The 25,808-nt window shown below is 39.3% G+C and overlaps 1 protein-coding gene and 1 pseudogene across 1 annotated transcript; one reads left to right on the top strand and one right to left on the bottom strand.

The window, feature by feature from the left end:
- Positions 1–1,583: 1,583 nt before the first annotated feature.
- On the top strand, positions 1,584–25,530 carry LOC135711930 (fl(2)d-associated complex component-like; the record flags this gene model as incomplete). The annotated part of the gene is made up of 4 exons (XM_065234906.1): positions 1,584–1,985; positions 22,010–23,651; positions 23,708–25,071; positions 25,197–25,530. Coding segments are annotated over exons 1-4 (3,505 nt in total), but the record flags the coding sequence as incomplete, so codon positions are not given.
- On the bottom strand, positions 17,469–18,666 carry LOC135711936 (eukaryotic translation initiation factor 2 subunit 1-like; annotated as a pseudogene).
- Positions 25,531–25,808: the final 278 nt, after the last annotated feature.

Below are 25,808 nucleotides of genomic sequence, written 5' to 3'. Positions count from 1 at the left end.
CGTCCATTATCCAGACCGAATAGAAACCCGGGTATGTCTCTACATTACCAGATTCAAGGGCAAACGTACGACAACACTCGAAAAATTTCTTCCGTGTAAATGTCCCTTTCGTCATGAATGAATCAAGAAGGCCACCTTGCCCTAGAAAACAAAGAGCTGAAACTCTCGGACGGTGACGAAATTCGCCACGGAAAATTAGCTTTTTTCCAACAAAACCATATCCCCTATTGCGTAGCATATTGCGGCTATCAAAAGCTACTTCATCCAGAAAAACTAAATTAGGTAAATCCCACTGAAATGATAACTCCTCGCAATATTTTGAGATATCAGCATTACGGATCTGCATGGCGCAACGTTCCAGTTTCTTCCAGCTCATACCCTCCGCGTGCAGGATCCTTACTATCGAAAATCTACTAATTGATGTTCCGAATCTATGATAAAAACGTTTCTGTGCCTCATCGAGAAACAAGATTGGTTCGGTCATATACAACTTTACAATCCACTGTCGTTTTGCCACTCCAAACTTTCTGTATACCAATTTCCGTTCCTTTTCCGAAAGGACGCCGTTTTTCTTGTACGATGTAATCCAGGCACTTATTGTAGATTTGCTTTTACCGTAAATTTCACAGAGTCGTTGTTTTGATAGTCCAAGAAAAAAAAGAATCCATAAATGCAATGATATTTAGTATTGTCGTCGTACATTATGCCAAATAATGTTGGACATTTTCTGAAACAATAACGTCACTTTTAGGAGGAATTTTCATGTAAATAGTGTTCATACTTACTGCTAATGTAGTGATACTGATGGTGATAATATTTTTGATTTTTTTTTTATTAATGTAATTCGTCACAATTTTCCTTGCAAGATGTGAATCAATGTTTATAATATTTATTTATTTTGATTGGCATGCAGATAATTTCATCAGCTGTCAGTCAACTTGACACAACCCATGACATATATACACCCGCGACGATTCCGGCGACGATTTCGTCAGCGACGATTTGAATTCGTCGCGTTCGATAAGGTGGAAAATTCACAATACAGTCTAAATTTCATTAAAGAATTTAATTACTGACCAAATTTTATATTTTAATTATTTTTCATTACATAAATTATCGTTAATTCTTTGTTGATTACATTCAATAGCGTCAATAGTGTCAAAAAGCACAAAGAAAGATACATTTCAAGACCAACAATTGAAATGGCCTTAACTCCATTTTGTAAACAAACCTTGTAAGGCCAACATAATGAACAGGTAGGGGAAATTCTCCTCTACCCAATTGTGGTTTAGGTTTGCGAATGAAGGTTTCGGTTCGCGAGAAAATGGCCTTACAAGGTTTGTTTACAAAATGGCCATTTCAATTGTTGGTATTGATTTATTCATACCAACAGGCCGAGCATGGAAAGCTGTAAAGGAACTTCAGAATGGATTCTTTTAAAAGTTTTTCGTTGCCGTGTAGACTTTGCCGGACCCCTCGGAAATTTAACGAAACTTGTCAAACGTTGTTGTCAACCGCGTTTCATGTGAATCACCCTGTAATGTAACGTAAACGTCAAAACGAAAATTTTACGGTGGCATCGATCGGCATCCGAAAGTTTGTTGTCTGAAAATTGTGAAAATTCATTGAAATTTTCGAGTGCTTAACATCCAAAAAGTGTTTCTGTCGGATCCTGGTGCGCGAATAAATCGTTGCAGTGCTTCGAACTATCCCATTCGCAACGGCAAAACTGCTATTCTTTGTTTCCTTTTTCGACTTTTTCCCCTTTCGAGAGAAGTGCGAAATATGTGCGTTCCATTGCGGCGGGTGTCGAAAATAAGATGTCTACACCTGTAAAGCGTAAAATTACACTCGAGCTCAATCCGAATAAAAAAGTTCTTCCCAAGGATCGCCCCAGCGTGTTCCAGCGGCTCGGAACCAAAAAATTCCAAACATCGGTCACTGGCGGAAGCGGTCCCGTAAAGCTACACCAGGAACAAGATTCGGTAAGTGTTACTGCGGTTCCAAAAATGGACGGTACCTAGTCTCGAAACGTAGATTAATGGTAATTAGTCACTTCCACAAGGGAACACGGAACCTAAAGATTCTTTCGTTTTGCTGCATAATCTCAGCAACATAATTGAGCGCGGGATGTATCGCCTTGACCTGATGCACAGCTTATACTAACAGGCTATCGTAACCAATAAAACAATAAATTACAAATTTAATTTAATTATTTATAAAACTTTGAACATTCTTGTAAGTGATAATTCATGAACTTCGAAAATGTACGTATAAATTATGAACATACAAAATTGCAATACCTATATTTGAACTAGGGTAAGTGTGCCAGTTTTGACACATGGACCTATATCAAAATTGTTTTTTTATGGTTTTATCTGCGTAGATATTTGCAGGGCTGTTACAACAGGCGCGGATTTCGCGAATTTCGCGGATTTCGCGATTTTCGCGGATTTGTCGCGGATTTGAATTTTCAGTCGCGAAAATCGCGGAAACATTAAATGATGTCGCGAAAATCGCGGAAACATTAAATGATGTCGCGAAAATCGCGAAGGGACTGATGTGCTGTCACAAAAATTGTGGAATTCATTGTCCGTCCCGGATTATTTAGCTGTCATCAATTTTGTTGTTCATTTGGCTCTCAATTTGTTATCGGTTCAAACCAAACACCCTGCAAATAATCGAGAAATGATCTCAATCCCATAAGTCACACCGGATTTACACGGAAATTCCGTGAGGTCTGTCCAATGAGAGACATTTTCATGTTTTATTTATTTCCAATATGAACATAGCATTTTTCGATGTCAAATCATAAACGAATCGTATATATGCGGGTAATTACCATGTATACCGGATATTATAGGTTCTCCAAATCGTCCTGGAGTTCAGTTGATTTGTTCAACTATATCAACCAAGACTGCAATAATGTCTGTAGTATCGAAATATGTCCAAACAGATTCAAAGTGAAGTAATGAAGTAATGAAATTGGGTTGTTAGCGGAATGCTAAATAAAACAGCAAAAAAGGTTATCTTCCATTTAATTCCACTTAATTAATTTTGGTATCCATGACAGATACGTATTTCGACTACAATGTGCAGTCTTCATCAGTGTCATTCCCACTAAAGAACTTATCAAAATCTAACCCCCTTAAGTACTCATCCCCTAGGTAAAAAAAGTCAAGATCATAGGTATAAAAATGAAACTACAATGTGTTGAATCGGAACCTACCTAACTAATAAAAACCAAAGATTTAAGTAAGCTAAAGGAGAAAAATCTATACAACTCTCTAATAAGGAAAATCCCCAAAGGCTTGGTAGCCATCATAATGAAGTATTTTTTTTTTTAGATTCAAAGTGTCTATGTGGATTGTGCCCGACCTATTGCTACGTATACAAGATGTTATAGGTTCTGAAATCATTCTGGAGATCAGATTATGTTTCTACTAAATCACCCATGCCTAATTCAATATCTGTAGTATCGAAATATGTCCAAATAAATTTGCAGTGTCTATGTGGATCATGCCAACCTATATTCGTGTATGCCAAATATTTCCTAAGGATTTCCATATCGATATTTCGATGCTACTAGATCATCTGGTATACGTGGAAATAATTAAACATTATCCATATAGCCACTACGAATATGTTTGGACATAATTCGATACTACAGACTGTATCCCAGTCATGGTTGATCTAGTAGAATAAATCATCTGAACTCCAGAACAATTTGGAGAACTTAAAACATCTGGTATACATGGCAATAGTTCATGCATGATTCACATAGACACTGTGCATCTGTTTGGAAATATTTATATATTAAAGACGTTGTCCCAATCTCGGTTGATCTAGTAGATCAAATTATCTGAACTCCAGGACGATTTGAAGAATTTACATCTGGATTACTCGGAAATAGATGATGCATGATCCACATAGACACTTTGAAACTGATTGGACATTTTTCGATACTACAGACATTATTGCAGTTTTGGTTGATCTAGTAGAAAAAATCAAATTTGTAAAACCTATCATTTCCAGTACACATAGTAATAAGTCGTGCATGATCCACAAAGTCACATATATATGATTCGGTTATGATTTGCCAACGAAAATACAATGTTTCACCATTGGACAGACCCCAAGGAATATCTGTGTAAATACAGAACCGCAACGTGACCAACAAGTGTGACTTATGAAATTCTGGTAATTTCTCGATTATGTGCAGGGTGTATGGTTTGAAACGGTCAAAAATTGAGAAAACTAGCGCCAAATTAACTTTAACATTTAGGACAGCAAAATACGTCAGAGACGCAAAGGTTAACTCTCAATAATTTTTTTTTAAATAATGCTTCATCAAATCTAGACCTGTATTATTCAATAGAAACATTCATAAACTAGGGGGCGACCACGCCAAAGTCACGAGTTCAAATCTCACCCCCGGACAAGTCACGAATGACTCAAGAGTGTTAAAGTGACCATAATAATAATAATAAAAAAAATCATAAATAACTGAATTTTTTTTTTCAAATGATACAAACGATACTCCTTTAGCTCAGTCGGTAAAGGCGCAGCTACAAAGCGAGGCCATGCTGGAGGCGACTGAGTTCGACTCCCGTTCGGTCTATTAATTTTTCGGGTTGGCAAATTTCTCTACTTCCTTGGGCATAGAAAGCTCTCAAATCAATGTGAAGATACTTCAAAGAACACTAAGTTCAGAGCAGGCAAAATCTAATATGCTATATGCAATAAGCTTGAAATGCCATGTAGTAGTATACAAATGGTATTTTTAGGCAATGAAAACAGTTTTTTTTTGTCGCGGATTAGTATTTGAAGTCGCGGATTTCTTTTGAGAAATCGCGGATTTCTTTTGAGAAATCGCGGATTTCGCGGATCAAATTTTGAAAATATTGTAACAGCCCTGTATTTGGCAAAAGCTATGTTCTTCTTGTATTCAAAATTTGTTTGAAAAGAATGAAAAATTTATAAATTTAAGATAGGGCTAAAAACTGGCACACACCCTACCCTGACAAAATGTTAGGGTCATTCAAATTTGAACTAACATTTTGCTAAATTTGAATCAAGGGATGTCCAAGAAATCCCTGAACTTACAGGAGTCTCGAAAGTCAAGAACCTTCACAGTGCAATTATTTTAGATATCATGGGCCATATTTTAATTATGTCACGGTAAATTGAGAAAAAAATACTATCTCCCCCCTTTCGTCACGATTTTCATATACCTAATATGTACATTACCCCTCACCGGTATCTCTGGAACTCTAGGTATTTACGGCCTTTTGAGAAATTCAGATTATTTCATCCTTTTACCGGATTCGGTCCACAAACCCAAAAAAAAACGTACTGGCGAAAGGAACGCTAGAACCTAGATATCTGAAAGTTCCAGGAGTTCTTGAAGTTATCCTACGCAAGTTTTAGTGTTTTGGAGGTGCTGGTAGAACCCAAAGTATCACAATATCCGAAGATTATGTCAGGCGATTTCACGAGTTTTGAAAGGTATTGAAGTGTTCCGTGAGTTACTACAGTTCGGATATCAACAACAGTTTCTGGAAATTCCTAAAGTTTTAAGCAATTGCCATTGCTGTTCTTAAGCTGCTGTTTTCATTTTTCCGACGTTTTTTTTTTGTTTGTCTTGTCTGTGCGAGAAAATTACTGTGCAACTATTGCAGATTTCGCACCTCAGGTTTATAAATAATATAAAAATTATTACCTTCCCCTAAAATGTTCAACGTTTTCTTAGAATAAATTTTTCTAGAGATGCTTTTAGCATATGGCTTAAGAAATAGTTCAAGGAATATAAAATGTAAGTATGCCGGAGCTTAAGCTACATTAATGAATTGGAGCCCCACAACATTATCAGAATTTCAATTTTTAATCTAATGCGAACATAAGGACTGTTCATTAATGAAAGTAGACACCTGTTTCTCAAAGGAAAATATTTATTTTCGAACAAATTCATAAGTTTACTTCTCATTTCTGAAGAACGCTCGATCTTTTCGTTGTGCTGCAGACCAAATTTTCTTGAAGCAGTCAACAGAGCTTGCTTCTCTTCCATATTTCTTTAGATGCCGTTTAATTACTGCCCAGTATCTTTCGATAGGACGCAGTTCAGGGCAGTTTGGGGGATTTTGGAATTTTTCAACAAAATCGATTTTTTTCCCTTCTTGAGCATCTCCAACGTAGCAGAAGCATAGTGAGCAGATGTCAGACCCAGCCAAAACAATGGATGATGGGTAGAAGCCGTTTTTTGATGTATTCTTTTTTGTAATTTTCTCCATTGATTGTGGCCGTTGTGAAATACGAAGAACTCTTTAAGCCACAGGAGCAAATGGCTTGCCACACCAAAACCTTTTTTCGATTTTTTTCGGTTTGGATGTATCGCAAATCATCAGGCACATGTGTCCTCTGCTCTGCGTTGAAATATTGCGGCCCGGGAAGTGTACTGGTATCCAATTTGACGTACGACTCGTCGTTCATCAAAATGCACCGGTCATACAAGTTCCGTGACCGTATTTTCGAAGAAGCTTTCTGTGAATCCGTCCTTTTGGGTGCTTTTTGCTTCTTGTAGGTTCTGATATTGTTACGTTTTTTTTTGATATTCTGCACAGTTCCGACGCTAATGTTCAATTGTTTGGCAATTTCACGAAAAGGACACGGTTTATACGATTTCAAAAGGCGTACTGCTGCCAGCTCCTTTTTCTGGTGCGATGCCCCCTTTTTGCGCCCAGATCTCGGTAAATCTGCAAGAGAACACGTTTCTCCAAACTTCTTAACAATCTTTAACACTGTAGATTTGCACTTCACGCTTTTTGCCAGTGGCGTCGCCTTAACCTCAATCTACCTGTGCACCAACTCTCAAAACATAAACAATTATCAAAATATTGATTGCAATGATAACTAGACGATTAAGTGTATTTTTCAACCGATTCGAGTATGAATATGGCATTAAATCTGTTTTTGAAGGTTGGTGCACAGGTAAAAAGTGAGGTTACGCGACGCTACTGCTTTTTGCCAATTCTCGAAACGACAACTTTTCGGAAACCATCTGTGCAGAAATAATCTGCGCGTTGATAAGCTAATCCGACCCATCTTTCGAAATTTCTCACTTTTTTTTTTATTTTTCGTGTGTTGCCAAATAATCAATGTTTTTACATACTGAGCGTAAATTCACAATTTTTCATTACGTTTTAACCCTAAACCATTGATAAACAGTTGTCCACTTTCTTTAATGAACAGTCATTATTACTTTAATTAGGTGTGAAATCTGTAATACAAACATGTTAAACTCCGAAAATAATCAAAAATATTATTTGGCAACCATTTCTACTGAACGGGTATATGTAAAAGTTTCAATATCTCTCTTTGCAAAGTTTGTGGCACGTGCGATAGTAACCAGAATATGAAATGAAGCTTTTTAGGCTCTGAACCATTTGGTGGATTATTTAAACTTTTGATTAAAATTTGACAGATGGAAAGTTATCGATTAACCCTGCTATCCAAGCGTGGTTACTTCTGACAGACAAGAAGTTAAATTTTGACAACCTTGGCTAAGTTCTTCTCGAAAACCGGTCGATCGACAGCACAGGGATTTTCGAACATAGAAAATAGCTTTCGAAATGTCACTTTTAACCAAGAGTTAAATTTAACTCAGCAAATGGTTAACAGCCTAAGGGTGTGAACCATTTGCCGAGTTAAATTTAACTCGTGGTTAAAAGTGACATTTCGAAAGTTATTTTCTATGTTCGAAAATCCCCGTGCTGTCGATCGACCGGTTTTTGAGCCACAGTTGTCAAAATTTAACTTCTTGTCTGTCAGAAATAACCATGCTCGGATAGCAGCGTTAATCGATAACTTTCCATCTGTCAAATTTTAACCAAAAGTTAAAATAATCCACCACATGGTTAACAGCCTAAAAATAGCAATTCAGCATTAGACTGTGTTCCATTTTGTGAATTTTCACTTAAATTTGACAGATGGAATATTTTCTTACTTCTGACAGACAAGGAATCAATTTTGACAAACACCTTTCAGGGTTGCTTCCACTCACTTGTATGTATGTATGTATGTATGTATATACAATCCAACTTCCACTGTCCGACAGTGTTTTTATGGAAGAAAATGTTTGCAATATAATCTGTTATTATCTTATACTCATCCCATTGCAAACAATTTTAGCCCGGAAGTTGAAAGGTGATAGCTCTGTTGAGATTCTGTAATCCATTTCAGAATACCTGGTCACTCACGTCCATTCCGAGGTTACTTTCACTTCCAACAAGCCCCGCATACACGTAGTACCGATATAAAATGTATATTGGTACTGCGGGTACACTTCCATCATCAAAGCAATTCCTGCTTTGTAGATAGCACGTATTTAGTAGGATGCATTTTTTTTATATCTTTATTTAGGAGACTTTCAGCCCTGGGCTGGTTCGTCTCCGGAAAAGGATGCATTTCATATTTTTATATCTAGTTGTAATCAGTTAGATCTCACCGCTTAGGTATTGTGTCAGTGGCGTTGCGTCCACATGTGCAACCTGTGCACGACACAGGTGTAAATAATAAAAAAATGCGTTTAGATTTTTATAGATGTTATGGTCACATTATAGCTGTTCTTCTTTACTCCAGACCACAAGTCAAGCTAAACATCTAATGCAATGTCTAAGTAACATTTACAGATTCTCTTTGCATTTCCCACGGTCATGTAAAGACATTCCCAAGTATTTTCAGCACAAAAATCGATAAAAGAAGCTTTTATCTAGCATCTAATATGACAAACACATCAAGAAACGGTTCTGTGCTCAAGTTATTAACGAAAGAGAAAATCGACGAAGGAATCGATCAATGTTACTTAGGACCTAATGCAATGTTCAGCTTGAAGTGGCCAAGAATACACTATATCAGTTCGAATGGTCTGCCTAATTCCTAATGCATTGATTTATAAGCATGTCGATATCACTACCTTGACATAACTCGTTAAATAGTGCACCTAAAAGCGAGCTTTTTTGGGTGACGGGTAGCAAGTTTGTGAATGCCTGATGTAGGCCAAGCAGACCTTCTATCACCTCTTGAAACACACCTAAAATTTTCCACAATACATGGCGGTTTGCACCACTACTTGTAATTGAAACTTTCAGCAGTCACGCATCAAACGGGAGCAACACGGAAACAGCAGTCTGCTAAGCTTTGGACGTGTATCGTAATGTTTGAATGTGTGAGTTTAACATTTGTGATGTATAAGTGCCTAAAGCGTGCATTTTTCGTTGTGCACGTGGATATCAGATTGCATGCAAAGAGAGTAATGGAGAAAGAGAGCGCAAAAGCTCGCTCTCACTCTCATGTCAGGTGTAAATCTCTCAATTCAGGGGAAACATGTCAGAAGGGTCTAACTCGAAACCTAAACAATGACTTGGATCGTCGGTTTCTTACGAATGACAACACACCCACTCAAACTAACTAAATCATCTGACAGATAAATGTTTGTTCTATGAGCTGGTGTAGTCAGATTTCGTGGGTGTGTAGTCATTCAAGAGAAATCGACGTTCAAAGTCATTGTTTACGTTGCGAGTTGCCTATCAAAACTTATGAGCTTCCCCTGGTTCATTCTGATAGTGTTGCTCTGATGAAGAAAGAATTGATTAATTCAAGTTTGCTACCCAGGGGACTTCATGAATTTTCTCTAGATTTTGACACTGTTTTGTATTAAAAAATGTTTTCGGAAGTGTTTGACGGATATTCTTTATTACACTTCAGTCGAAAGAGTTAGCCTTGTGACAAAAACGAGAATTAGTTAAGTTTTGCAATTCCTCCTTCTTCGGTTAGCGCGAAACGGGCCATACAAGTTTTGTTTACACAAGATGATAGGCCCTTCAAATGTTACGTAAGGTAGTGATTGATATAGTAATTGAGAACATGTCCCTCGAATTCATGGAGCATTGAAAAATAAAACAAAAACTAATATGTGGTGGTAAACTATAACGAACAAAGTTTGGAGCACAGGTAAACAAATGAGGCACGTGACGCCACTGTTTTGTTGCCTTGCTGCTGAATCTTTGTCATCTCGATTCTCGTTGAGTCCTGTTGAATAATCGGCATATGTAGTGGAATACTCTTCTCTCTCTTTCTCTATCACTTTACGATGTTTTTCGTATCTCTTCAATAAATCATGGTTTCTATTTTTTTCGAAAACACTCTCACTTGAAGAAATGACACATAACACATATCAACGAAACGACACATTTTCTCGATCTCTCATAGCAAAATTTCCGGCATGAATCTTCATGAAGTAATGAAGTAATGAAATTGGGTTGTTAGCGGAATGCTTTAATAAAACAGCAAAAAAAGGTTATCTTCCATTTAATTCCACTTAATTAATTTTGGTATCCATGACAGATACGTATTTCGACTACAATGTGCAGTCTTCATCAGTGTCATTCCCACTAAAGAACTTATCAAAATCTAACCCCCTTAAGTACTCATCCCCTAGGTATAAAAGTCAAGATCACAGGTATATAAATGAAACTACAATGTGTTGAATCGGAACCTACCTAACTAATTAAAACCAAAGATTTAAGTAAGCTAAAGGAGAAAAATCTATTCAACTCTCTAATAAGGAAAATCCCAAAGGCTTGGTAGCCATCATAATGAAGTAATGAAATTGGGTTGTTAGCGGAATGCTTTAATAAAACAGCAAAAAAAGGTTATCTTCCATTTAATTCCACTTAATTAATTTACCAAATACCAAAATTAATTAAGTGGAATTAAATGGAAGATAACCTTTTTTTGCTGTTTTATTAAAGCATTCCGCTAACAACCCAATTTCATTACTTCATTATGATGGCTACCAAGCCTTTGGGATTTTCCTTATTAGAGAGTTGAATAGATTTTTCTCCTTTAGCTTACTTAAATCTTTGGTTTTAATTAGTTAGGTAGGTTCCGATTCAACACATTGTAGTTTCATTTATATACCTGTGATCTTGACTTTTATACCTAGGGGATGAGTACTTAAGGGGGTTAGATTTTGATAAGTTCTTTAGTGGGAATGACACTGATGAAGACTGCACATTGTAGTCGAAATACGTATCTGTCATGGATACCAAAATTAATTAAGTGGAATTAAATGGAAGATAACCTTTTTTTGCTGTTTTATTAAAGCATTCCGCTAACAACCCAATTTCATTACTTCATTATGATGGCTACCAAGCCTTTGGGATTTTCCTTATTAGAGAGTTGAATAGATTTTTCTCCTTTAGCTTACTTAAATCTTTGGTTTTAATTAGTTAGGTAGGTTCCGATTCAACACATTGTAGTTTCATTTATATACCTGTGATCTTGACTTTTATACCTAGGGGATGAGTACTTAAGGGGGTTAGATTTTGATAAGTTCTTTAGTGGGAATGACACTGATGAAGACTGCACATTGTAGTCGAAATACGTATCTGTCATGGATACCAAAATTAATTAAGTGGAATTAAATGGAAGATAACCTTTTTTTGCTGTTTTATTAAAGCATTCCGCTAACAACCCAATTTCATTACTTCATTATGATGGCTACCAAGCCTTTGGGATTTTCCTTATTAGAGAGTTGAATAGATTTTTCTCCTTTAGCTTACTTAAATCTTTGGTTTTAATTAGTTAGGTAGGTTCCGATTCAACACATTGTAGTTTCATTTATATACCTGTGATCTTGACTTTTATACCTAGGGGATGAGTACTTAAGGGGGTTAGATTTTGATAAGTTCTTTAGTGGGAATGACACTGATGAAGACTGCACATTGTAGTCGAAATACGTATCTGTCATGGATACCAAAATTAATTAAGTGGAATTAAATGGAAGATAACCTTTTTTTGCTGTTTTATTAAAGCATTCCGCTAACAACCCAATTTCATTACTTCATTATGATGGCTACCAAGCCTTTGGGATTTTCCTTATTAGAGAGTTGAATAGATTTTTCTCCTTTAGCTTACTTAAATCTTTGGTTTTAATTAGTTAGGTAGGTTCCGATTCAACACATTGTAGTTTCATTTATATACCTGTGATCTTGACTTTTATACCTAGGGGATGAGTACTTAAGGGGGTTAGATTTTGATAAGTTCTTTAGTGGGAATGACACTGATGAAGACTGCACATTGTAGTCGAAATACGTATCTGTCATGGATACCAAAATTAATTAAGTGGAATTAAATGGAAGATAACCTTTTTTTGCTGTTTTATTAAAGCATTCCGCTAACAACCCAATTTCATTACTTCATTATGATGGCTACCAAGCCTTTGGGATTTTCCTTATTAGAGAGTTGAATAGATTTTTCTCCTTTAGCTTACTTAAATCTTTGGTTTTAATTAGTTAGGTAGGTTCCGATTCAACACATTGTAGTTTCATTTATATACCTGTGATCTTGACTTTTATACCTAGGGGATGAGTACTTAAGGGGGTTAGATTTTGATAAGTTCTTTAGTGGGAATGACACTGATGAAGACTGCACATTGTAGTCGAAATACGTATCTGTCATGGATACCAAAATTAATTAAGTGGAATTAAATGGAAGATAACCTTTTTTTGCTGTTTTATGAATCTTCATGTTTTTGAATGATTTACGGAAAACTTTTGGAGACTTGGTGAAGCACTAAGTGCTTCGTGAAATACTATCTGTAATGCCCTGCACAAACTTAAACGTGTTTAAACTTTCCTTTACCCTGTTTTTCGCACTTTTTTTTCGTTTTCACGCAGTTAAAACTACAATAATCTGATGCAGATCCTCCACATTTCTGGTCTGCCAGATTCACTCCTAAATTGGCTCACTACTTGACTAGCCTATTGGTCCCTAGCAAATCGATTACCGTACTCCATTCTAGTCGAAATTCTAGTACTACACTATGTTTGTTTTGATTCGCCATGAAAGTTTGACAGATAAACTGAGGGGTTCGTGGATTTTCCTATGTTTCGAGGGGTGTATCGATTAGTGTATCATACAAGCGTTCGTACAAAGTGTCTTTCGTTTCGAGATGCGCAATGTGCCCCCTGGTCTTAGAGTTACCTCTATGGTACAATCCAATAGTAATGTTGCCATGTGGTACACTGAAAAATTGCAATAGCAGGTTCGTCACCAAAGTTTTCGAGCCGCTCTGTCACTTCGTTTGTAGTGCAAACGATCAAACTGACATTTGTCAGAAAACAAGCAGAGCCGATCTTGATACCCGATCCAGGTTGGAACTGAATAATAAACAAATTCTCTAGAGGTAACTCTAAAACCAGAAGGCAGCCCCGTAACGTGGGTAGATCACCTTTTCGTGGTACGTTACGGGATGTAAGATCTACCACCGATTCCTAGTCCCGACTACTTCAAACTAGGGGAACAGGATTTTTCAGTAATCAAAGGAACACATCTTAGTCCTTGTTACTTTTTATGCCTTGTTGATAGTGACAAGATTCGGCTTTGTCCACCGAGGATGATCTTGAAACAAGGAAAAAATCAGTTAGTTACACACTAAAAAAATCTGAATTTTACTGGTGATGTAAACATCCATGCATGCAAACATTCATGCATGTAAACTTCCTTTTCACGTAAACTAGCAGCTTGCAAGAAATGTTGCAAACAAAGGTGGAAAGTTGCATACAATATATGGAATATTGCATGACATGTCTCATAAATTTACACGATTTATAATGTAAATTTGTATGATTTATGACGCTCCATTTATGTGCATCATAGTAACGGAAATTTACACTACTTTTTTTAGCTGTGTAGTCTTCATCTCGAGGGGGACGAAAGTAATCCATTCTGCATTTAATTTAACAGATTTCAAATAAATTTGCTGAATAATTACGATAAACACCGGATAAATTCGATCCGTAATGATTTATAACACGTGTCTTCAGATGTCATCCGATTTCATCCACTATTAATCGATAATATTGGATATATCGGATAATTCTGCTCGTTACTGCTGATGTTATGTTTAGTGTGTATCGCAGTGTTACCTGTCAACGGGGAAAACCGGAAACTGCTTGTCATCTCGCTTGTGATTCAAATTCAAAAATGGAAATCAATATTAGCAATTTTTGGAAAGAGGTTTCCAAAATTACGGGGCCAATTCCAATAAGTGTTCGGGCGGCGCTGGAAGGAACAAAATATCTCCATGGAGGGTTGGCATCCATTGATGACCGAACCATAGATGCCATTGAAGCTGATGTTCGCTGGATGCCGGAGATACTGGGAAAATCTGTTGAGGAGGTGAAGGAAATGTTCGGTAATATACCCGGAGATATTCGTGAATTTCGTTTCGTGACCGGTGAAAGAAGTGCAATGAAACTTGTGGCAGACTGTATCAAACAACATGGAATAAAGCGGTTTTGTAAAAGGTTGTCCGGACAACAAACTCTGAACGTGACTGCAGCACAAGATGCCTCACGATCTGTCCACAATAAGATTTTGGACTACTACAAAAAAAGGTTTTATCATTATTGAAATCTTAGCTTTCCTGTTATTTTACGACCCCATTCTATTACAGAGACGACACAAGTATTGATTTGTTTACAAAACTGGCTAAGTTATCACTAAACATTCAGCAGGATAACTGTGGTATCAAAGCATGTATCCAATGTCCATTTTGTGGTAACATCGTCACGATACGGCCTGAAAAATCAGGAACTTGGAAAATATCCAACTTTTCAGCTCACGTTAAGGCCAAACATTCAACTGCAGATCACATTACGAGTACAAAACCTGGGAACAACTCGGAGCGCAAACCAAATAAACGACTTCGTCTAGACACCAGCGCAAATGTTACGCCTCACCAATTTGACCAGGATGTAGTCACACCAAGCTGTAGCCGGACTATTAAAAACAGTTTTGCAACAGCTGAGCTCACGATCGAGAACATTGACGAGTACCCTTGCGAGTACCTGGAGGCCTGGAGCAAATGCGGTGAGAAACCAGAGCCGGATGATCTAAATACCGATGTGAAGCTAAACGACGGTGAGGAGCTGGAAAACGATGAGATAGATGTATCCAATGAGGAAGTAGATGCCAATGCAGAGCTAGACGCTGATAAGCAGATAGAATCCGATCCGGTAAGCAGTGCTGGTGAAGAACTGGAATCCGATGAGGAGCTAGTGAGCAATGAGAATCTAGAGGCCGACAATGAAGTAAAAAGCGCTGAGGACCAAATGGTAGAGCAGAATCAGAAAGCCGACGATGATGCTGGTGAGGAAGTAGAGTCCGATGAAGATGCGGAACGCAGTTCCGGTGGAGAACTATCGTTTGAAGAGGACCAACAGGATCGAAAATCCGATGAAGATGACCCTTTAAACTAGATAGATACTGCGATTTGGCCAGTCGCAGTATCGAGGATAAACAGGCTCATACGGGAAGCATACTGAACCTGCTTACCGCTTGCGAAGCACGATTGGCTGGTATACATCCAAGAGGTAGACTTTATACTGATAAGGAGCTTGATTATTTCACATACAAATATGTACAGTGTGGCAAATCGGCTTACGAATTTGAACACGCAAATTCCGTGTCGCCGGATATTAGAACATGTCAGCAACATTTGAAAAAAATGAGCAGAACTGTAAAACCAGATTGTCTGAGACTGCCGGAATTCTCTCGATATCTTGAGCTCAACGATTTGCCAAGGGTATTCGTATTGAGTGAAGATGCAACCCGTATCTCTGGTGGGGTTAGCTATAACTCTATCAAAGATGAAATATATGGTCTAGTTCCACCTGTCGATACCAACGGAATGCCCATCAGGAATTTTTTTGTTGCTTCCTCCCCAGCACAGGTTAAAGAATTCCTTCAGCGGTATCCAGTTGGTCGGAACCTTTATGTTACCATGGCCCAACCGTTAAAATCAGGTTCTGAGGCATTCTGCCTGATGTTCACTTGTTCGGACAATAGATTCACCACAAAAGATGTTCTCAGAAGATGGAAACACACTGAAGAGAAGTGTAAAAAGCTTGGAATACTAATGATATGCAGAGCATCTGATGGTGATCCACGATTGGTTCAGGCCATGATGAATCGCATGAGAATTCCAATCAAAGACGAAAATCGAATCGGTGAATGGTTTTTTGCTGACTGTTCTACGGACAACATTTGTATCCAGGACACAACCCATCTTGTTAATAAGTTTCGGGTACGGCTGATGAAACAAGACCGTCATATAATAATAGGTATTTAAAAAAAATAAAACTTACTGATAATATCACATCAATTTTACGCTAAACACTTTACAGGAAATCATACTATATCGAGTGTTCACCTTCAGCAGCTGATACTTTTGCCTAGAGATCAACATGGACTTTTTCCGTCTGATCTTAGCATGCAGGATAAAATGCGTTTCCGCCCGGTTGAAAAAATGACGGAACGTCGAGTTATTGATGCGTTAAACAGTAATTTTCCGGAAGCTGAAGGCACTGCAATATATCTCCAATTGATGTCCAAAATCATGACTTCATTTATGGATCCGAACCTGAACGCTTCAGAAAGAGTTTATAGAATTAGGTTAGTATGATTCATTATAGCTTCATAAACATTGAAATAAACGCATAAAGGCTTGATTATGATGCACTGTTTAATATTTTTTTTACAGGTATGCCCTTTTCTTCGTAAGAGCTTGGCGTAGTTGGTGCGTTTTAAAATATAAAACAATCAAAAATTGCATTACAACTAACTGCTACTGGAGCCTGGAAATAAACGCTCACGCTTTGGTCAACTTTCTCAGACTTTGTCGCGAAAAGGGGTACGAATTTAATATAAATCTTTTGCAAAGCCAGACATGCGAAAGCTTCTTTAGATTAGCACGATCCTTCACTACAACAGAATTTACGGTTGTAAATTTTACCACGCAATCCTTTGAAGCGCGATTGAATAGGATCGAAGCGAAATCTCACTTTATACATAGCAGAAAAGATGAGTTTTGCTTTCCTCGCCAAAAGTTATCCGATACCTATACGCCACAATCACAGCTGCCGTCAGATTCGGATATTGTATCCACAATTTCAAAAGCTAAGCTCGAAGTACGCTACCAGCTGGAAAAGTTAGGATTGGAACCGAAAGACATATCGTTCGAAGAATGCGTATTCATCAGAAAACCTAAAGCAAAACTTGACCCCGCTTGCGGAGAATTTGCGTATATTTCTATACCGGAGGAATCTTTTGAAAGTGACGAAGAGATCCATAATGCAACCGACTTATTTGGAAACGTTGGCGCTGAACTTAACATAAAAGATTCATCAGCTTTCAACTCACGAAATACGTTTCAAATTCGAAATCGCAACGGAAGCATTGTGCGTGTGAAAAAATCTACATTCCTTTGGATGCTGATGTCGGAAACGGAAAAGTGTTCCTCGGACAGAATTTACAGATTTCAAGGACCAGCGCACAGAATTACATAATAACAAACGTTATTTTTCAGTAATAAAATCAAACACTATTCACACAAAATTTATGCATCATAAGGCTTTTGAGTGGGGGCCATGGCCCATACCGGCAGTATCCCCCATCAGGACTCGATCGGTAAACATGGCATAGATCCGATAGGGCTGCAGCGGTTCCAACTTCGTCGCCAACACGGATCTGTCGTATCGCAGGAGATCGATATTCATGTTGAAGTACACCCCGTCGAACTTACACAGGAACAGGTTTTCCATCTCCCGCCGCTGGCCAGCCAATTCCGCGTTGAAGTAGATCATCGAGTAAAAGTTGAGGTTTTTCGACACCTGTGCATCGAGCGTGTACAGTTGCTCCGGCAGAGGGACCTTCACTGAAAGTGGGGGTGTAATCAGTGTGACGGCAATAATGGTCGTCCTTAGCGGTGATCACTTTCGGTGCCATCAGTACCTTGAACACATTGCCGAGATTCTCGATCGTTTCCATGACCTTTTCAATTACCAGTTTCAGGCCTTTCAGCCCGTTGGCTTTCTCCGGCGTTGAGGTTGTCATGGCTAAAACGATATTTCTGATAACTACTGCATTATTTAATACTGCTGAGTGATAAATTTACCATACAAAGGTGGAGCAATCAAATCAATCTTGATCCAAAGGTTCCTCCGTCGAGAGATCTAGGCCAGCCCGCAGCGCAGTCTTGACTGCATCGATACCCTCGTAACCGTAGCAAGCAAATCCAATATTTGCTCGGATCTTAACCACTTGCTAGGTAAGCTTCCGCTTGATGTTACTCAACAGAATTTCTTTCACTTCCCGTTCCAGCCGCATTCGTCCGAGATGGCTCACTGCAATATCTATTAGATAATTACAATCTAAACCCATAATCCACAAGCAAAATCTACTTACATGACACACTGTTCGAACACATCATACGCAACGGCCTTGCTCTTGAGCTTCTCCTCGAAGCGCCAGGCGGTCTTTTCATACAGTTCCTCCAACTGCTCGTTAAAGAACTTCATATCAACCAAATGCCGGAGGATCGAATTCACTGCCTTGGCCTTGGCAAATCGCTCCGTACATGTTTCCACATCTTCCGGCGAAACTCGTCCCTTGAACAGATCGATGTATCCCTTATTAGTCCACACGGATTATGACCACTGGTTCGGTTTTACGGATAAATCTGCGGAACAATTCTGACAACAAACGAATGTTGCAATACAATGTTTTGCTAATTTGAGGCAAAAATGTCACGTCACCTTTCATTAGGTCCTATCTACATTGATCGATTTTATCATCGACTCTCTCTTTGAATCACCATGGCTGCGCAAACAAATTTTGCGCTATTTTTTTCACATAGTTGGATAAAATAAGGTACTAGCTAGCGAGCTAGCTAGTACCCAGAATGTCAAACATAACAGATAATGTTGTTGCTACTGAGTTATTAACGAAAGCGAAAGTCAATGAAGAGATTCGATCAATGTAGATAGAACTTAATGAAAAGTGACGCGAGAAATCTCTTCTGTCAAAACAGCTGTCACCGTAATCTGTCACATGAAAATTAGATATGTGACCCGATATGTCAGAGATGTGATCGATAAAAACGATATTTTTATTTTTTAGAGATTTAAGCTCGATAATATCGGATAAAATGGATTTGGCTGAATATTAATGAAATCATTAAACTGAAGAGATTTTCTTGCTAAATTCGAATAAATCTGGGACTTTCGCCCCCCTCGCTTCATCTATGTTGTTCCTAATCTTCTATTCGTTGTTCTCTGGTTAAGACTAGGGTTCTGATGCATGGTCATTATCGGTGTCATACCTTAATTTTGTTGCTAAGGAATTCAATTTTGACTGACAAAGGGGCGCGCCTTTGGAGGGTATTCCAACACTCCGAAGGGTATAAATAGCGGGACCTTTCAATTAGAGTCGGATCCTTGCAATAAATGCAAGAATGACAACTGTACAAAATCGAACACTTCATCATTTCTCAATAGTGATGAGTAATACGACATGCACTAAACTAACGACACCGGATATACTACAATAGACCAAATTACTGGTCGCAGTGGTGTTTGGTCCCGATCAGAGAAAAAAAAAGCCCAGAAGGTCCCGAAGAAACGTGCTCAACTTTTTGGCTCATCTATGGTACTCTCTTCGGTCCCAAGCTAATCGATGCACCCCTCGAAACAAAGGAAAATCAACGAACCCCTCATTTTATATGTCAAACTTTTATAGCAAATCAAAACAAACCAACTGGCGACTCTGTAGCTCTTTACTTCAATGTTAAATCCATAAGCAAACGTCAGATTGTGCGTGAAACATGGCGGACTTCGTACTATCCTTTCACTCCACGGAAAATTCCCATAAGAAACTGTCAATCTTTGCTAGAATAGACGATTTTTCAAGTAGTCAAGTAGTGAGCCAATTTAAAATCGTTAGTTTCCACCGGCTGCTATTACTGTCCTGCCTGTTTTGTTTTTAGTCTGAGAAGCGGAGCGATGGCATGCGTCTAGAATGAGCTTCCAAAGGAAGTTTCTTTTAGAAACTTCTTAAGAAGGTTCTTCTGAAAGCTTCTTAAGAAGGTTCTTCTTGAAGCTTCTTTTAGAAACTTCGTTTAAAATCTTCTTTAAAATAGTTGAAGATGCTAATTTCAAATAACAGACTAAAGTGGTAACTTTTATACGATAGATGAGGAGATGAAAGTATAGAGTTGATAGTTCCGTTAGGGTACGGCAGTGTGAAATTGTTTATATAGAGAGTAGAAAGCGAGCAAGGTATAAAGGTACAAATTGGATTGATCATCTCTCTTTACCAAACTTCCCCGTTGGAGAGGGATGGTGAGGGGTATTCCTCTCAAGATTGAACACTCACGAATAACATCTCAAAAGAGTGAAAATTGCTCAAATTATGCGACAAGTGAATTTTAACCTACGAGTATCTCGAAAATATCAACTTTGGGCAATTTAAGCATTATGAGCTTTTTGGTTGTAAATTCAATGTGTTTTAATATTAACACTATTTTAAAGATATTCAATAACTGTAGGTAGTATTTTTGAAAATACTTATTTTTTTCAATAATTCATAACTTTTTTATTTATGATTTGCCCAGCAAATGCACAGTGTCAGTAATTATAACTTTATCTAAACTACAAAATAAATATAAAAAAAATTATGTAAAAAATTTTACAATTTGAGTAATTTTAATTTTTTTTTTTGTAAAAAAAAAATAATTTTTTACAGTGTATATTTTTTCTTGGAAGGCACAATACTTGTCCGCAACTTCTTCTAAGACACCATCTCGATCGAACAAATCGTTCACGAGATATGTATTTTTCTATTGATGTGTTTAATTTTTGCATAAGCCCTTTTCAAGTGTTAGTCGTGTACAAAACTAGAGAACCAAATATGTAAAATGGCATGTTGGACAATAACAAACATTTGTGCAAAGTTTCAACATAATCGTAGAAGGTCGATCTAAAAATTTAAAAAAAAAATCGTCATTTAAAATGGAACTGCTGAGATTCGAAATTTGAAAAATTATAGAAAATTTACTATTTACGTCTTTTTAATTCTATTACTATTGCATCACTTTCACATTCACTAATTCACTATTCACTTACATTATCACTTTAAAACACTATAACAGGATACGTATTTCGTTTACTACTTGCAAACTTCTTCATTGGCGAAGTTTGCCATTAGTGAACGAAATATGTATGCTGTTTTAGTTTGTTTTAAATGATAGTGAAAGTTTCAACAAACAATTTGAGTTGATTAATAGCTGAATGAGCCATTTTTTAGCTGAAGAAGCTTATTTTTGCCTGAATAAGCTCTTATAACATTCAATGCTTGTTGGGTAGTGAATTAGGGAAAGTGAAGGTGATACAATAGTAGTAGAATTAAAAGGAAGAACAAGGTAATAAGGTATACAATTATTCTACTAAAACGATCATCAATCAATTTAAACTAGAGTTGGTTGGAAATGCGAACATGAAGCTTTAGTGTGATAGTTTATTACCTAGATAATGATCTTTAGAAGAGGGTAGCTCGGTTCGGTTAGAGTACGGCAGTATGAAAATTGAATAGAAGTTGAAAATGAGCGAGGGCCATTAATGCGACAGTACAAAGTCAAACGCACACCTTTTTGCCTAACCCGTACGATGTACGCAGAGATTTGAAGTATGTCTTCTAATTTACAGGCAAAAAGATGTGCGTCCGCCTTTGCTCATTACTGACTGCGGCTGTGGACTAGTTCTAGTGAGGTTTCATCACTACCTAAATTTAAACTATTAATTGCTAAACTCTAAATTTCCTGCCAAAATTCCTAGAATTACAAAAGTCGGTCTGGCAAAATAAATATACAAAAGTGTCAAAGGGGAAGCGATCTATTTGATCGATTCAGGAGCACAGTGCAAATTGTCCAGGAATTCAATGATCGTGCCCCCAAAAAATCCTGAATTTTGAGATATGCCCTATTTATCAGGTTGTGAATTTGACCACGTGTCAAGCTCTCCGTTAGATCACGAGTTTAATTATCTGTAGTACCGATCGAGTATTTTCAGCTAATATATATTCTTTTTTTTTTGTTTTTAATTTTCCGCAGACTGTCAACAAGGAAGAGATCGTCAAGCGCATTGTTGGCTGTGACGATCCCGAACCGGTTCCACCTCCGAAGATTGTACCGGAGAGTGTCTCGGCGCACGCCAGACTCATTGAAGCGCAGCTTGCAGCCAAACTCGGCAAGGTTATAGTTAGCAGAGGCGAAACTATTGGCGCTGTTGTAGGCCCATCGAACGTGGGTAACGTTTCCAACCGGAGCGAAGCGGAACGTGGTAGTGGTGGTGGTGGGGGTGGACACAGCGTTACGTCGACCATAGAACGAGGTGGGCCTGGTGGTGGTAGTAGTTCCGCACCATCAGGTGGAGGCGGCGGAGGTGGTGGCTGGGATCAATCCAGTCTGGAGAATGCTGATCAGGACATTCTAGAGCGCAAACGAAAAGAATTACAGCACGAGCTGAAACTAGAGATGGACGCCAGTGGAGGTGGAAGCAGTCATCATCACCACCATCATCATTCTTCATCGTCAATGATGAAGCAAAAATCCGCTAAGGAGACGCTGGTAGTGAAGAAGATTCGCAAGGTACCGGCACCACGTAGGTCTTCCTCTAGTTCGGATAGTTCGAGCAGCAGTGGATCGGATTCATCAGACTCGGATTCAAGTTCTAGCTCGAGCAGTTCCAGCCGAGATTCTAGAAGAGTGAAGAAACGAGCCGTTAGGCAACGACGCGATTCTAGCTCTAGCTCGGATGGGGGCGGAGGCAAAAAAGTTGCCAAGAAGCATGTCAAAAAGGTTTCTGCAGATGGAACTAAGCGAATTGTAACTAAGAAAATCGGAGGTCATTTAACTAAGATTCGCGTCAAGAAAGTTACGAGCCCTGGTGGAACAACCAGTCATATTCGTAAAGTTGCCAGGGAAGTTTCTCCTAGCGGAAAGACACCGACAAAATACACCGTCAAAAAAGTGGTGGCTTTGAAGAAAGAAAAACATGTTGCCGTTGTTGATGCACGTGAACGTGTTCGCGAAAAGGAACGTGAATTAGCTCTCCGGGAGAAGGAACGCGAAAGAGAAAAAGAACGTTTGCGTCTTCGCGAAAGAGAACGGGAACGGGAACACGTCAAGAGTCGCTCTCCAAGAGCGCACATCCGATCCCGTTCGCCACGGGCACGAATATCGCCGACTGTTGTACCGGTTTCTGCCCGCGGAAGAGAGAAGAAAAAATCTCCTGAAGGATCTAGATATAGAGAACCGGTTGCAGCCGTGGTTAGACGACCAGAGCGTTCCCCGGAACGCATTGACGATCGGCGAAGACATGAAACGCTGAAAGATCGTGAACGTCGTGAAAGGCAGGAACGGGGAGAACTTGCCAGGACCAAGGAACGCGAAGAAGCGCTTGCTCGTTGTCAGGAGCGACAGCGTGAACGGGAACGCCTCGCCGCTGCTAAAGAGAGACCAGCTCCCCGACGCGAACGAGAAAATCCTGTTGATGGCGGTTTGGACAAACCCGATCGCCATCGGCCAGTTGAACGACTTTTGCCACGTCCAGCAGAACGTGCGCGAGCTTTGGCTGCTGCTAGATCTCCTGGTAAAATCGATCACGACCGTAGCCGTACTCCTAACTCACCGAGAAGCCGTGATCGGCTCGCTCCTCGGGAGCGATCATTTGACCGTGGTGTCGTGGAAAGAGGTAAAATCAAAATAATTATGCAACTTTAGCCCCACTAACGGAGTTTCTAATTACAGGATTTATAGAACATCATGATCGTCGTACTCGTTCCAGGGAACGAGAATATGTGGCCCCTATTGTTAGGGGCGCAAGGAGCCGTGATAGTCCATATGACCGTCATGCAGCTGCCCCAGCTCGAGATACCCGAGAGTACAGGGAACCTGAAGGCCGGCCCGCTTACGACAGAGAAAGAGGTCGCAGCCAAGACTATGGTCGCACCGAATACCCGGATGATCCTCCACCAAGACGAGAACTTGATAGAGAATGGGAACGGAACCGTGAACCAGATCGTGCACCACCAGCGCCGCGTACGTATGAAAGACGTGAAGAACACGGTCGAGATTGGGATCGTGAGCACTGTCGTCCACCACATAGCCACAGCCATGAACCTGATTCTTATCAAGGTCCGTCTAGGAACTGGGATGAATCACGCTGGAAAGAAGCTGATGGTTGGGTTAACGAAAAGGAACGGAATGAATGGAAGTTCAAGGAGCGTGCATGGGAACACGACGATCATCCAGCTGTGGGGCCGCCGACGCATTCTCACAGTCATAGTGGTGGTCGTCGATGGCAACATACACATCCTGAGCCGAACCAAGGACCAAATTGGCATGGTAAACCAAAAGAAGATATGGAGTTTGGCCCACGCCACAAATTGGCCGGAAGGCTCGGTGATAGAGTCGGGAATGACAACACAATGTTCCGACGGCAGCACCAAGGCCATCAGCCAATGTTTCAACGCCACGGTCGTAATGGACCCCCCGCAGGAATAGCTCCAGGTCGTTTTGGAAATCAGAATAAGTATAGCATCAATCGCACTCAGCAAAATCTTGCAGCCCAACATCAACATCCACACCAACATCCGCCACTCCAACAACGGCAGCAGCAAGAACAACAAACACAAGGATCACAACCTATTGGCCCAGGACCCTCTAATCAGTTAAGTCAATCAGGACCAGCCCCACCAGGTCCATTAATCATCGACTCCAACGTACAACCACCGGTCTCAACGCCAACGACAACTTCTAATGAACCTAAAGATGATCTTCCACCTCTGATTCACCCGATTCCCCAAGTATCTGAAGGGATTCCAGCTGTTAAACCCGTCGAAGAATCACAAACTCAACAAAGTCCATTAACTGTTGTTACCGTTACTACTGCTGCTCCTGTAGACAGTGCAACATCTACTGGACCTGCCGAAAGCGTCGAATCTACAGATAATGCAGCAATACCCGACGCAGTGGAACAAGGTACGGTAACCAACGCAGCGGCCACGACAGAGAAACCTCCCGAGCCGGTTGTTGCTCCTCCTGAGCCCATGGATGAGGACAATCTCAGCGAAATCAGCGACGATCCGGATGATATCTTGACTAGAGAAGAAGTGAGTATATTTTTTTGCTTTTTCCTCCCCTTTTAGGCATGTTTTCTGGAAACTCCCAGTTGAAAATCAAACATTAATCTCTTTGCTTCATGCTGCGCGGATTGACTTTTGATTTCGCGTAACAGGATGATGATTTCACCGATTCCTTACTGGTTGCCGGAGAGGCTAGTGATCAGCCTAATACGGCCAAACTCTCAGGATCTGCACCAGTCGTTCTCAATTCGTCCTCTATGATGATTCCATCGCAAGTGATTCAAAATCATTCACAACAGTCTCAACCACAACAACAACAACAGCAACAGCAGCAAAATCAACAGCAACCCTCCGGCATAAAGCGTCCTTTTTTATCTAAAGCTCGCTACAAATCCTACGATGGGTGTATCGGGGGATCAATCCAAGATCTCTACGCGAATATCGATGACGTTGGGACGTCGTTTCGAACCGGCCCCGGAGTAAGCCGTTTGAAGTTGTTGTCTTTTTGTCTTGAGTTGATTTGTTGCTTTCCCGTTGTTGTGTTATCTACTAGAAAAGGAAGTCTAGCATAACCTTTGGGAAAAAAACAGTACTATGAGCCTACGACACGAGAGATTATGCTCATCCATTTCCCTTCTCATAGTACTGTTTTTCCCAAATAATGGTAGATGTTCCTTTTTTGTTGCATTGCTTTTGGTTTTTTTTTTTCATTTGGAAGAGAATGCCAGTCAAGGCTCTATAATTAATTTCAGTAATTTTGAATA

This window comes from Ochlerotatus camptorhynchus, unplaced genomic scaffold (assembly GCF_037179485.1).
Source record: "Ochlerotatus camptorhynchus isolate MF236.1 unplaced genomic scaffold, CSIRO-AGI_Acam_v1.1 ptg000444l, whole genome shotgun sequence".
Lineage (NCBI taxonomy): Eukaryota > Metazoa > Arthropoda > Insecta > Diptera > Culicidae > Ochlerotatus > Ochlerotatus camptorhynchus.
Note: the sequence above shows the minus strand (reverse complement) of the source record. Positions and strands in the feature narration are given on the sequence as shown.